Genomic DNA, 12,568 nt, shown 5'->3' with positions numbered 1-12,568 from the left:
CCAGTGTGTCCCCACGTGTCCCAGTGTGTCCCCAGTGTGTCCCCAGTGTGTCCCCACGTGTCCCAGTGTGTCCCCAGTGTGTCCCCAGTGTGTCCCAGTGTGTCCCCAGTGTGTCCCAGTGTGTCCCAGTGTGTCCCCAGTGTGTCCCAGTGTGTCCCCAGTGTGTCCCCAGTGTGTCCCCAGTGTGTCCCAGTGTGCCCCCAGTGTGTCCCCAGTGTGTCCCCAGTGTGTCCCCACGTGTCCCCGTGTGTCCCTGTGTGTCCCCAGTGTGTCTCCAGTGTGTCCCAGTGTGTCCCCAGTGTGCCCCAGTGTGTCCCCAGTGTGTCCCCACGTGTCCCCGTGTGTCCCAGTGTGTCCCCAGTGTGTCCCCAGTGTGTCCCCAGTGTGTCCCAGTGTGTCCCCAGTGTGTCCCCAGTGTGTCCCCAGTGTGTCCCCACTGTGTCCCTGTGTGTCCCCAGTGTGTCCCCAGTGTGTCCCAGTGTGTCCCCAGTGTGTCCGCAAGTGTCCCCAGTGTGTCCCCACGTGTCCCCAGTGTGTCCCCAGTGTGTCCCCAGTGTGTTCCCACGTGTCCCCGCGTGTCCCCAGTGTGTCCCCAGTGTGTCCCCAGTGTGTCCCCAGTGTGTCCCCAGTGTGTCCCCACGTGTCCCCAGTGTGTCCCCACGTGTCCCCAGTGTGCCCCCAGTGTGTCCCCAGTGTGTCCCAGTGTGTCCCCAGTGTGTCCCCACGTGTCCCCGTGTGTCCCTGTGTGTCCCCAGTGCGTCCCCAGTGTGTCCCCAGTGTGTCCCCAGTGTGTCCCCAGTGTGTCCCCAGTGTGTCCCAGTGTGCCCCAGTGTGCCCCAGTGTGCCCCAGTGTGTCCCCAGTGTGCCCCAGTGTGTCCCCAGTGTGTCCCCAGTGTGTCCCAGTGTGTCCCCAGTGTGTCCCCAGTGTGTCCCAGTGTGTCCCAGTGTGTCCCCAGTGTGCCCCAGGGTGTCCCCAGTGTGCCCCCAGTGTGTCCCCAGTGTGTCCCAGTGTGTCCCCAGTGTGTCCCCACGTGTCCCCGTGTGTCCCCGTGTGTCCCTGTGTGTCCCCAGTGTGTCCCCAGTGTGTCCCAGTGTGTCCCCAGTGTGTCCCCAGTGTGTCCCCAGTGTGTCCCAGTGTGCCCCAGTGTGTCCCCAGTGTGCCCCAGTGTGTCCCCAGTGTGTCCCAGTGTGTCCCCAGTGTGTCCCCAGTGTGTCCCAGTGTGTCCCCAGTGTGTCCCCAGTGTGCCCCAGTGTGCCCCAGTGTGTCCCCAGTGTGCCCCAGTGTGTCCCCAGTGTGTCCCAGTGTGTCCCAGTGTGTCCCCAGTGTGTCCCCAGTGTGTCCCAGTGTGTCCCCAGTGTGTCCCCAGTGTGCCCCAGTGTGTCCCCAGTGTGTCCCCAGTGTGCCCCAGTGTGCCCCAGGGTGTCCCCGGCGTGTCCCCGGTGTGTCCCAGTGTGTCCCACGTGTCCCAGTGTGTCCCCAGTGTGTCCCCAGTGTGTCCCCACGTGTCCCAGTGTGTCCCCAGTGTGTCCCCAGTGTGTCCCAGTGTGTCCCCAGTGTGTCCCCAGTGTGTCCCCACGTGTCCCAGTGTGTCCCCAGTGTGTCCCCAGTGTGTCCCAGTGTGTCCCAGTGTGTCCCCAGTGTGTCCCAGTGTGTCCCAGTGTGTCCCAGTGTGTCCCCAGTGTGTCCCAGTGTGTCCCCAGTGTGTCCCCAGTGTGTCCCCAGCGTGTCCCCAGCGTGTCCCCAGCGTGTCCCCAGCGTGTCCCCAGCGTGTCCCAGTGTGTCCCCAGTGTGCCCCAGGGTGTCCCCGGCGTGTCCCCGGTGTGCCCCAGTGTGCCCCAGCGTGTCCCAGTGTGTCCCCAGGGTGTCCCCACGTGTCCCAGTGTGTCCCAGTGTGTCCCCAGTGTGTCCCCAGTGTGTCCCCAGCGTGTCCCCAGCGTGTCCCAGTGTGTCCCCAGTGTGTCCCCACGTGTCCCAGTGTGTCCCCAGTGTGTCCCCAGTGTGTCCCCAGCGTGTCCCCAGCGTGTCCCCAGCGTGTCCCCAGGGTGTCCCCACTGTGTCCCAGCGTGTCCCCAGTGTGTCCCCACTGTGTCCCTGTGTGTCCCCAGTGTGTCCCCAGTGTGTCCCAGTGTGTCCCCAGTGTGTCCCCACTGTGTCCCTGTGTGTCCCCAGTGTGTCCCCAGTGTGTCCCCAGTGTGTCCCAGTGTGTCCCCAGTGTGTCCCCACTGTGTCCCTGTGTGTCCCCAGTGTGTCCCCAGTGTGTCCCAGTGTGTCCCCAGTGTGTCCCAGTGTGTCCCCAGTGTGTCCCCAGTGTGTCCCAGTGTGTCCCCAGTGTGTCCCCAGTGTGTCCCCAGTGTGTCCCAGTGTGTCCCCAGTGTGTCCCCGTGTGTCCCCAGTGTGTCCCCAGTGTGTCCCCAGTGTGTCCCCAGTGTGTCCCAGTGTGTCCCCAGTGTGTCCCCAGTGTGTCCCCACGTGTCCCCGTGTGTCCCCAGTGTGTCCCCACGTGTCCCCAGTGTGTCCCAGTGTGTCCCAGTGTGCCCCCAGTGTGTCCCCAGTGTGTCCCAGTGTGTCCCCAGTGTGTCCCCACGTGTCCCCAGTGTGTCCCCAGTGTGTCCCAGTGTGTCCCAGTGTGTCCCCAGTGTGTCCCAGTGTGTCCCAGTGTGTCCCAGTGTGCCCCAGTGTGTCCCCAGTGTGTCCCAGTGTGCCCCAGTGTGTCCCCAGTGTGTCCCCAGGGTGTCCCCACGTGTCCCAGTGTGTCCCAGTGTGTCCCTAGTGTGTCCCCAGTGTGTCCCCAGGGTGTCCCCGGCGTGTCCCAGTGTGTCCCCCCCTCCGTACGTGAATGGGGAAGTAATCTCTGAAGTGTCTCCAGAGCCGCCAGGAGCGCACCCACTCGAACCGCCGCCCTCCGCTCTGCGGCGTCTCCCAGTCGAGGTAGAGCCACAGGAGGTAGGCGAGCGCCAACCACCAGAGGCGCGAAAACAGCAGCAGCACGAAGACGGCTAGGCACACCTGGGCTGAGACACGGAGAGACGCGCTGGGACACGCTGGGACACGCTGGGGACATGGTGGGGACATGGTGGGGACACGGTGGGGACACGCTGGGACACGCTGGGGACACGATGGGGATATGGTGGGGACACGTGGGGACACACGCGGGGTATACGTGGGGGGACATGGGGGGGGGGCACAGGGGAGATACTCGGGGACACGCAGGGGGGTGGTGGGGGAGAGCCACGGGGGTGGAGGGGAGGTCACGGGGGATGGAGGGGGGGGGGTCATGGGGGGTGGCAGGGGGGTAGAGTGAGGGTCACGGGGATTGTGTTTCTCGGGTTTCTAGGTGATTACGCAATCCGCTGTCCACTGCAAACCCAACGCAGAGGAGTGGTGGCAGAGTGGTGGAGGAGGAGTGGTGGGGGAGTGGTGGAGGAGGAGTTGTGGGGGAGTGGTGGGGGAGTGGTGGGGGAGTGGTGGAGGAGTGGTGGAGGAGGAGTGGTGGAGGAGTGGTGGGGGAGTGGTGGAGGAGGAGTTGTGGGGGAGTGGTGGGGGAGTGGTGGGGGAGTGGTGGGGGAGTGGTGGAGGAGGAGTGGTGGAGGAGTGGTGGAGGAGTGGTGGTGGAGGAGTGGTGGGGGAGTGGTGGAGGAGGAGTTGTGGGGGAGTGGTGGGGGAGTGGTGGGGGAGTGGTGGAGGAGTGGTGGAGGAGGAGTGGTGGAGGAGTGGTGGTGGAGGAGTGGTGGGGGAGTGGTGGGGGAGTGGTGGAGGAGGAGTTGTGGGGGAGTGGTGGGGGAGTGGTGGGGGAGTGGTGGAGGAGTGGTGGAGGAGGAGTGGTGGAGGAGTGGTGGTGGAGGAGTGGTGGAGGAGGAGTTGTGGGGGAGTGGTGGGGGAGTGGTGGGGGAGTGGTGGAGGAGTGGTGGAGGAGGAGTTGTGGGGGAGTTGTGGGGGAGTGGTGGGGGAGTGGTGGAGGAGGAGTTGTGGGGGAGTGGTGGGGGAGTGGTGGGGGAGTGGTGGAGGAGTGGTGGAGGAGGAGTGGTGGAGGAGTGGTGGTGGAGGAGTGGTGGGGGAGTGGTGGGGGAGTGGTGGAGGAGGAGTTGTGGGGGAGTGGTGGGGGAGTGGTGGGGGAGTGGTGGAGGAGTGGTGGAGGAGGAGTGGTGGAGGAGTGGTGGGGGAGTGGTGGGGGAGTGGTGGAGGAGGAGTTGTGGGGGAGTGGTGGGGGAGTGGTGGGGGAGTGGTGGAGGAGTGGTGGAGGAGGAGTTGTGGGGGAGTTGTGGGGGAGTGGTGGGGGAGTGGTGGTGGAGTGGTGGGGGAGTGGTGGAGGAGTGGTGGAGGAGTGGTGGGGGAGTGGTGGAGGAGTGGTGGAGGAGTGGTGGGGGAGTGGTGGTGGAGTGGTGGTGGAGTGGTGGGGGAGTGGTGGAGGAGTGGTGGATGAGTGGTGGAGGAGGAGTGGTGGCAGAGTGGTGGTGGAGTGGTGGTGGAGTGGTGGGGGAGTGGTGGGGGAGTGGTGGAGGAGTGGTGGGGGAGGAGTGGTGGAGGAGGAGTGGTGGAGTGGTGGAGGAGTGGTGGGGGAGGAGTGGTGGAGGAGTGGTGAAGTGGTGGAGGAGGAGTGGTGGGGGAGGAGTGGTGGAGGAGTGGTGGAGTGGTGGAGGAGGAGTGGTGGAGTGGTGGAGGAGTGGTGGGGGAGGAGTGGTGGAGGAGTGGTGGAGTGGTGGAGGAGGAGTGGTGGGGGAGGAGTGGTGGAGTGGTGGAGGAGTGGTGGGGGAGGAGTGGTGGAGGAGTGGTGGAGGAGGAGTGGTGGTGGAAGAGTGGTGGCGGATCTCTTTTCAGAAGCGACCTGGCCATCACAATGATAGCCCAGCGAAGTGGCTCATCGTCATCATCATCGTCGTCATCATCATCGTCGTTATCGTCGTCATTGTCGTCATCGTCATCATCATCGTCGTTATCGTCGTCAGCATCATCATCGTCGTCGTCATCATTATTACGTGGAAATTGATTGCAGCAGCCAAATACTCCGAGAACGCGTGACGTTGAGTCTAAATGTGGAGCAAAAAACCGGAGCACCCAGAGGGAAAATCCACGTGACCACGGTGAGAGAGAGACACACAAAACTCCAAATATACAGCAGGAGTCGTCGGGCATGGGATCGAGCCCACGACCTCCTGTATACTAGCGGAGGGAGATAACATCCCATCGACACCACACGCCCCATCCACTCACTCATTCATCAATTCACTGACCTACCGTCTCACCCACTAACCCACTCACCATTCCACAACCACACACTCATTCGTTCACTCATCCACCCACTCACTCACCCATCCATGCATTTACCCACCAACTCATTCACCCAGCCACCCAGCCAGCCACCCAGCCACCCAGCCAGCCACCGAGCCACCCACCCTCTCACCCACTCACCCACCCTCTCACCCTCTCACCAACCCACTCACCCACCCACCCTCTCACCAACCCACTCACCCACCCACCCACCCACCCTCTCACCAACCCACTCACCCACCCACCCACCCTCTCACCAACCCACTCACCCACCCACCCTCTCACCAACCCACCCACCCTGTTCATAATCAACGATTTTTGGGTTTAGATCGCGTTATTTATAAATGTGTCGTAACCCTCCACCACCCGACACGGCCAATCAGTAAAAAAAAAGTGTCACGTTGACAAAAGACAAATAGTTCACTGCTTTAGCCCACCGGTGTGTTGAAGCGTGAAACCACAACATTTACAATTTGAGTACGACGTTTCGCTGGTAATTACATCCAGCATCATCGGGCAATTCGCCAGAATGGTGAGGCTCTGCTGTGTCTCCCGTTCTTATATAGAGCAGCAGCAGGGTGACGTCATCATTAACTCATTAACTCATCAGGTGCAAAGATTTGAGGGGGGGGGTTATTGTAATTATATACTTGATTAGTAATAAGGCTATTGTTACGATGCGAGTTGTAGATTAGTAATCATTTGGAATGTGTTCTATTGTGATTATGCTACATTAATAATCAGTTAGTGCTTGTTTCCCTTATAAGGAATTGTAATGCATCTTATTTAATAATACGCTTCCAGGCCGCACTAAGCCTGTAGCTGTCTGAGCGATTAAAGTTATTTCTGTTTCTCTCAATCTCAATGGATTCTCTAATTAGTCTTTGCCAGTAGTAACTAGTTTTACACAACACTTCAACGTTGTCAAAATCAATTGAGTGTCCCTGTTGACAAGCATGTTCTGCCACTGCCGACAGTTGTGTTTGCGATAGTTTAATATTTCTCTGGTGTTCTTTTAGTCTTACACTAACGTTACGCCCTGTCTGTCCAATATAGCATCTGCCACATACACAATTAATCCGATATACACCTTCTGTTGATAATTTAGGTAATTCGTCTTTAGTGCACGTTACTAATTGTTGAATTTTGTGTACTGTACCAAATCTTACTGTAATGTTTTGCTTTTGCAAAACACGGGCTAATTTGTCAGTTACTCCTGAGATAAATGGTATTTTTATTGTTTTAATAATCTGATCGCTTTCATCAGTGTTGCTTTGCGATCGTGATTTGGCATTTAGTGCTCTGTTAATTTGAGCATTATTGTAGCCATTCTGTCTTAGTGCTTCTTTAACATGTTTAATCTCTCTCACTAGACTTTCATCATCTGACACTGTTTTAGCCCGATGTATGAGCGTCTTGATTAGAGAGGATTTCTGAGCTGGGTGATGATGCGATTTCGCATTCAGATAGGCATCAGTGTGCGTTTGCTTTCTGTAAACGCTGTGTGTTATTTTACCATTTAGGCCATGCCCAAGTAAAATATCCAGGAACGGGAGTGTGTTATTCACCTCCATTTCCATGGTGAACTGAATGGCCGGGTTTTGTGCATTGAGATGATTTAGAAAATCGTTAAGTGTATCTTTACCATGTGGCCAGACAACCAAAGTGTCATCCACATATCTAAACCAAAAGGATGGTTTTAATGTGCTCGAGGCAAGTGCTCTGGTTTCAAAGTTTTCCATGTACAAATTTGCTATAGCAGGAGATAAAGGAGAGCCCATTGCTGCTCCCTCCCTTTGTTTAAAGAATTCACCTCTCCATAAGAAGTAAGTGTTATTTAAACAATGGTCAGCGAGTTTCGGAATATCTTTTGGTAAATCTGTATTCTTTACCAGTGTATCAAGTAATTTAAGCGACTCGCTCACTGGAACCTTAGTGAATAGCGAAATCACATCAAAACTCACCAAAATATCATTAGGGTTAAGCTTAATATCTTTGATCATATTCACAAGATGTTCTGAATTTCTTATGAATGATGATGTCCTACCGATGTAGGGCTGTATTTGTTTAGTTACATATTTTGCTAATTTATATGTGGCAGAGCCAATTGTACTGACTATGGGTCGTAAAGGGATGCCGATTTTATGGATCTTTGGTAGCCCATACAGTCTAGGTGGTTTTGAAGCCCTTGGCTTAATTAGGAATTGCTCATTTTTTGGGATTAATGAATTTGCAATGATTGCAGTAGTCTTACGTTCCAGAGTATTAGTTGGATCTCGTTTAATTTTAATGTAGGTACTTTCCTCTAATAAATCTTTAATTTTATTATCATAATCGGCTCGTGACATCACTACAGTAGTGCGGCCCTTATCCGCTGCTAGGATTTGAATATCTTTATTTAGACGAAGCTCTCTTAAGGCTTTTGCCTCGTTCGAGCTAATATTTACTTTCGGTATTTTACTATTCTCAATTATTTTGGCAACCTCGTGTCTAGTCATCTCTGCCTCATTATGTGGAAGAAGTCTTACTGCTGATTCTACCTCAGCAATTATCTCATCCACTGGAATTGTGCGTGGGGTAACGGCAAAGTTAAGGCCTTTAGAAAGGACAGAAATCATGTCAGTGGTTAAATTAGTGTTAGTCAAGTTCATTACGGTTTTGTTTTTAAATTGTTCGTTTTTAATAGGGATTTGTTTATTGTAAAGTCTAGAAAATTTGTTAATTTGGTTAGCATTTGTTAGATTAAACACATTATCAGCCGATTGTTGTGTTATAGTATCGATTATATTCCAATCATGCATGGACACACTATTGCTTATATTTAAATGTAAATGCTTTAGCGATTCAGAAATGCTGGATAATTCACTCCTGTTGTGTTGTATTCTCTCTATTAATAATAATTCGCTAGCTTTGTGTAGTATTTTGTTAGCTTTAGAAGACTTTATGTGATGTGTTATTTTAACTGCGTTAACACATCACATAAAGTCTTCTAAAGCTAACAAAATACTACACAAAGCTAGCGAATTATTATTAATAGAGAGAATACAACACAACAGGAGTGAATTATCCAGCATTTCTGAATCGCTAAAGCATTTACATTTAAATATAAGCAATAGTGTGTCCATGCATGATTGGAATATAATCGATACTATAACACAACAATCGGCTGATAATGTGTTTAATCTAACAAATGCTAACCAAATTAACAAATTTTCTAGACTTTACAATAAACAAATCCCTATTAAAAACGAACAATTTAAAAACAAAACCGTAATGAACTTGACTAACACTAATTTAACCACTGACATGATTTCTGTCCTTTCTAAAGGCCTTAACTTTGGCGTTACCCCACGCACAATTCCAGTGGATGAGATAATTGCTGAGGTAGAATCAGCAGTAAGACTTCTTCCACATAATGAGGCAGAGATGACTAGACACGAGGTTGCCAAAATAATTGAGAATAGTAAAATACCGAAAGTAAATATTAGCTCGAACGAGGCAAAAGCCTTAAGAGAGCTTCGTCTAAATAAAGATATTCAAATCCTAGCAGCGGATAAGGGCCGCACTACTGTAGTGATGTCACGAGCCGATTATGATAATAAAATTAAAGATTTATTAGAGGAAAGTACCTACATTAAAATTAAACGAGATCCAACTAATACTCTGGAACGTAAGACTACTGCAATCATTGCAAATTCATTAATCCCAAAAAATGAGCAATTCCTAATTAAGCCAAGGGCTTCAAAACCACCTAGACTGTATGGGCTACCAAAGATCCATAAAATCGGCATCCCTTTACGACCCATAGTCAGTACAATTGGCTCTGCCACATATAAATTAGCAAAATATGTAACTAAACAAATACAGCCCTACATCGGTAGGACATCATCATTCATAAGAAATTCAGAACATCTTGTGAATATGATCAAAGATATTAAGCTTAACCCTAATGATATTTTGGTGAGTTTTGATGTGATTTCGCTATTCACTAAGGTTCCAGTGAGCGAGTCGCTTAAATTACTTGATACACTGGTAAAGAATACAGATTTACCAAAAGATATTCCGAAACTCGCTGACCATTGTTTAAATAACACTTACTTCTTATGGAGAGGTGAATTCTTTAAACAAAGGGAGGGAGCAGCAATGGGCTCTCCTTTATCTCCTGCTATAGCAAATTTGTACATGGAAAACTTTGAAACCAGAGCACTTGCCTCGAGCACATTAAAACCATCCTTTTGGTTTAGATATGTGGATGACACTTTGGTTGTCTGGCCACATGGTAAAGATACACTTAACGATTTTCTAAATCATCTCAATGCACAAAACCCGGCCATTCAGTTCACCATGGAAATGGAGGTGAATAACACACTCCCGTTCCTGGATATTTTACTTGGGCATGGCCTAAATGGTAAAATAACACACAGCGTTTACAGAAAGCAAACGCACACTGATGCCTATCTGAATGCGAAATCGCATCATCACCCAGCTCAGAAATCCTCTCTAATCAAGACGCTCATACATCGGGCTAAAACAGTGTCAGATGATGAAAGTCTAGTGAGAGAGATTAAACATGTTAAAGAAGCACTAAGACAGAATGGCTACAATAATGCTCAAATTAACAGAGCACTAAATGCCAAATCACGATCGCAAAGCAACACTGATGAAAGCGATCAGATTATTAAAACAATAAAAATACCATTTATCTCAGGAGTAACTGACAAATTAGCCCGTGTTTTGCAAAAGCAAAACATTACAGTAAGATTTGGTACAGTACACAAAATTCAACAATTAGTAACGTGCACTAAAGACGAATTACCTAAATTATCAACAGAAGGTGTATATCGGATTAATTGTGTATGTGGCAGATGCTATATTGGACAGACAGGGCGTAACGTTAGTGTAAGACTAAAAGAACACCAGAGAAATATTAAACTATCGCAAACACAACTGTCGGCAGTGGCAGAACATGCTTGTCAACAGGGACACTCAATTGATTTTGACAACGTTGAAGTGTTGTGTAAAACTAGTTACTACTGGCAAAGACTAATTAGAGAATCCATTGAGATTGAGAGAAACAGAAATAACTTTAATCGCTCAGACAGCTACAGGCTTAGTGCGGCCTGGAAGCGTATTATTAAATAAGATGCATTACAATTCCTTATAAGGGAAACAAGCACTAACTGATTATTAATGTAGCATAATCACAATAGAACACATTCCAAATGATTACTAATCTACAACTCGCATCGTAACAATAGCCTTATTACTAATCAAGTATATAATTACAATAACCCCCCCCCTCAAATCTTTGCACCTGATGAGTTAATGAGTTAATGATGACGTCACCCTGCTGCTGCTCTATATAAGAACGGGAGACACAGCAGAGCCTCACCATTCTGGCGAATTGCCCGATGATGCTGGATGTAATTACCAGCGAAACGTCGTACTCAAATTGTAAATGTTGTGGTTTCACGCTTCAACACACCGGTGGGCTAAAGCAGTGAACTATTTGTCTTTTGTCAACGTGACACTTTTTTTACTGATTGGCCGTGTCGGGTGGTGGAGGGTTACGACACATTTATAAATAACGCGATCTAAACCCAAAAATCGTTGATTATGAACAATATTGGTCGCGAAAGCCTACGTGTTAAACTGACTAACCACCCACCCTCTCACCCTCTCACCAACCCACTCACCCACCCACCCTCTCACCAACCCACTCACCCACCCATCCTCTCATCAACCCACTCACCCACCCACCCTCTCACCAACCCATTCACTCACCCACCCACCCTCTCACCAACCCACTCACCCACCCACCCACCCTCTCACCAACCCACTCACCCACCCACTTACTCACCCACCCACTCACCAACGCCTCACCCACCCACCCACCCACCCTCCCCTCACCCACCCACCCACTCCTCACCCACCCACTCCTCACCCACCCACCCACCCACCCCTCACCCACCCACCCACTCCTCACCCACCCACCCACTCCTCACCCACCCACTCCTCACCCACCCACCCACCCACTCCTCACCCACCCACCCACCCTCACCCACCCACACCCACCCACCCACTCCTCACCCACCCACCCACTCCTCACCCACCCACCCACTCCTCACCCACCCACCCACCCCTCCTCACCCACCCACCCACCCACTCCTCACCCACCCACCCACTCCTCACCCACCCACTCCTCACCCACCCACCCACCCACTCCTCACCCACCCACCCACCCACTCCTCACCCACCCACCCACCCACTCCTCACCCACCCACCCACCCACTCCTCACCCACCCACTCCTCACCCACCCACCCACCCACTCCCTCACCCACCCACCCACCCACTCCTCACCCACCCACCCACCCACTCCTCACCCACCCACCCACTCCTCACCCACCCACCCACCCACTCCTCACCCACCCAGCCACTCCTCATCCACCCACCCACCCACTCCTCACCCACCCACCCACCCACTCCTCACTCACCCACCCACTCACTCCTCACTCGCCCACCCACCCACTCCTCACCAACCCACCCACCCACCCACTCCTCACCCACCCACCCACTCCTCACCCACCCACCCACTCCTCACCCACCCACCCACCCACTCCTCACCCACCCACCCACTCCTCACCCACCCACCCACTCCTCACCCACCCACCCACCCACTCCTCACCCACCCACTCCTCACCCACCCACTCCTCACCCACCCACCCACCCACTCCTCACCCACCCACCCACCCACCCACTCCTCACCCACCCACCCACTCCTCACCCACCCACTCCTCACCCACCCACCCACCCACCCACTCCTCACCCACCCACCCACCCACTCCTCACCCACCCACCCACCCACTCCTCACCCACCCACCCACCCACTCCTCACCCACCCACTCCTCACCCACCCACCCACCCACTCCTCACCCACCCACCCACCCACCCACTCCTCACCCACCCACCCACCCACTCCTCACCCACCCACCCACTCCTCACCCACCCACCCACCCACTCCTCACCCACCCAGCCACTCCTCATCCACCCACCCACCCACTCCTCACCCACCCACCCACCCACTCCTCACTCACCCACCCACTCACTCCTCACTCGCCCACCCACCCACTCCTCACCAACCCACCCACCCACTCCTCACCCACCCACCCACTCCTCACCCACCCACCCACCCACTCCTCACCCACCCACCCACTCCTCACCCACCCACCCACTCCTCACCCACCCACCCACTCCTCACCCACCCACCCACTCCTCACCCACCCACTCCTCACCCACCCACT

General features: G+C 53.1%; 1 protein-coding gene across 1 annotated transcript in view; it reads right to left on the bottom strand.

The window, feature by feature from the left end:
- LOC144952432 (2-acylglycerol O-acyltransferase 1-like) overlaps positions 1 to 12,568 on the bottom strand; it is a 57,274-nt gene that overhangs the window by 25,441 nt on the left and 19,265 nt on the right. Inside the window, exon 3 of the mRNA XM_078882830.1 lies at positions 2,834 to 3,012. Coding sequence (XP_078738956.1) covers positions 2,834 to 3,012 — 179 coding nt within the window. The remainder of the gene's footprint in view (positions 1 to 2,833; positions 3,013 to 12,568) is intronic.

Source organism: Lampetra fluviatilis, chromosome 67, assembly GCF_964198595.1.
Source record: "Lampetra fluviatilis chromosome 67, kcLamFluv1.1, whole genome shotgun sequence".
Classification (NCBI taxonomy): Eukaryota; Metazoa; Chordata; class Hyperoartia; order Petromyzontiformes; family Petromyzontidae; genus Lampetra; species Lampetra fluviatilis.
The sequence above is the reverse complement of the archived record's forward strand: the minus strand, read 5'-3'. Positions and strand labels throughout refer to the sequence as shown.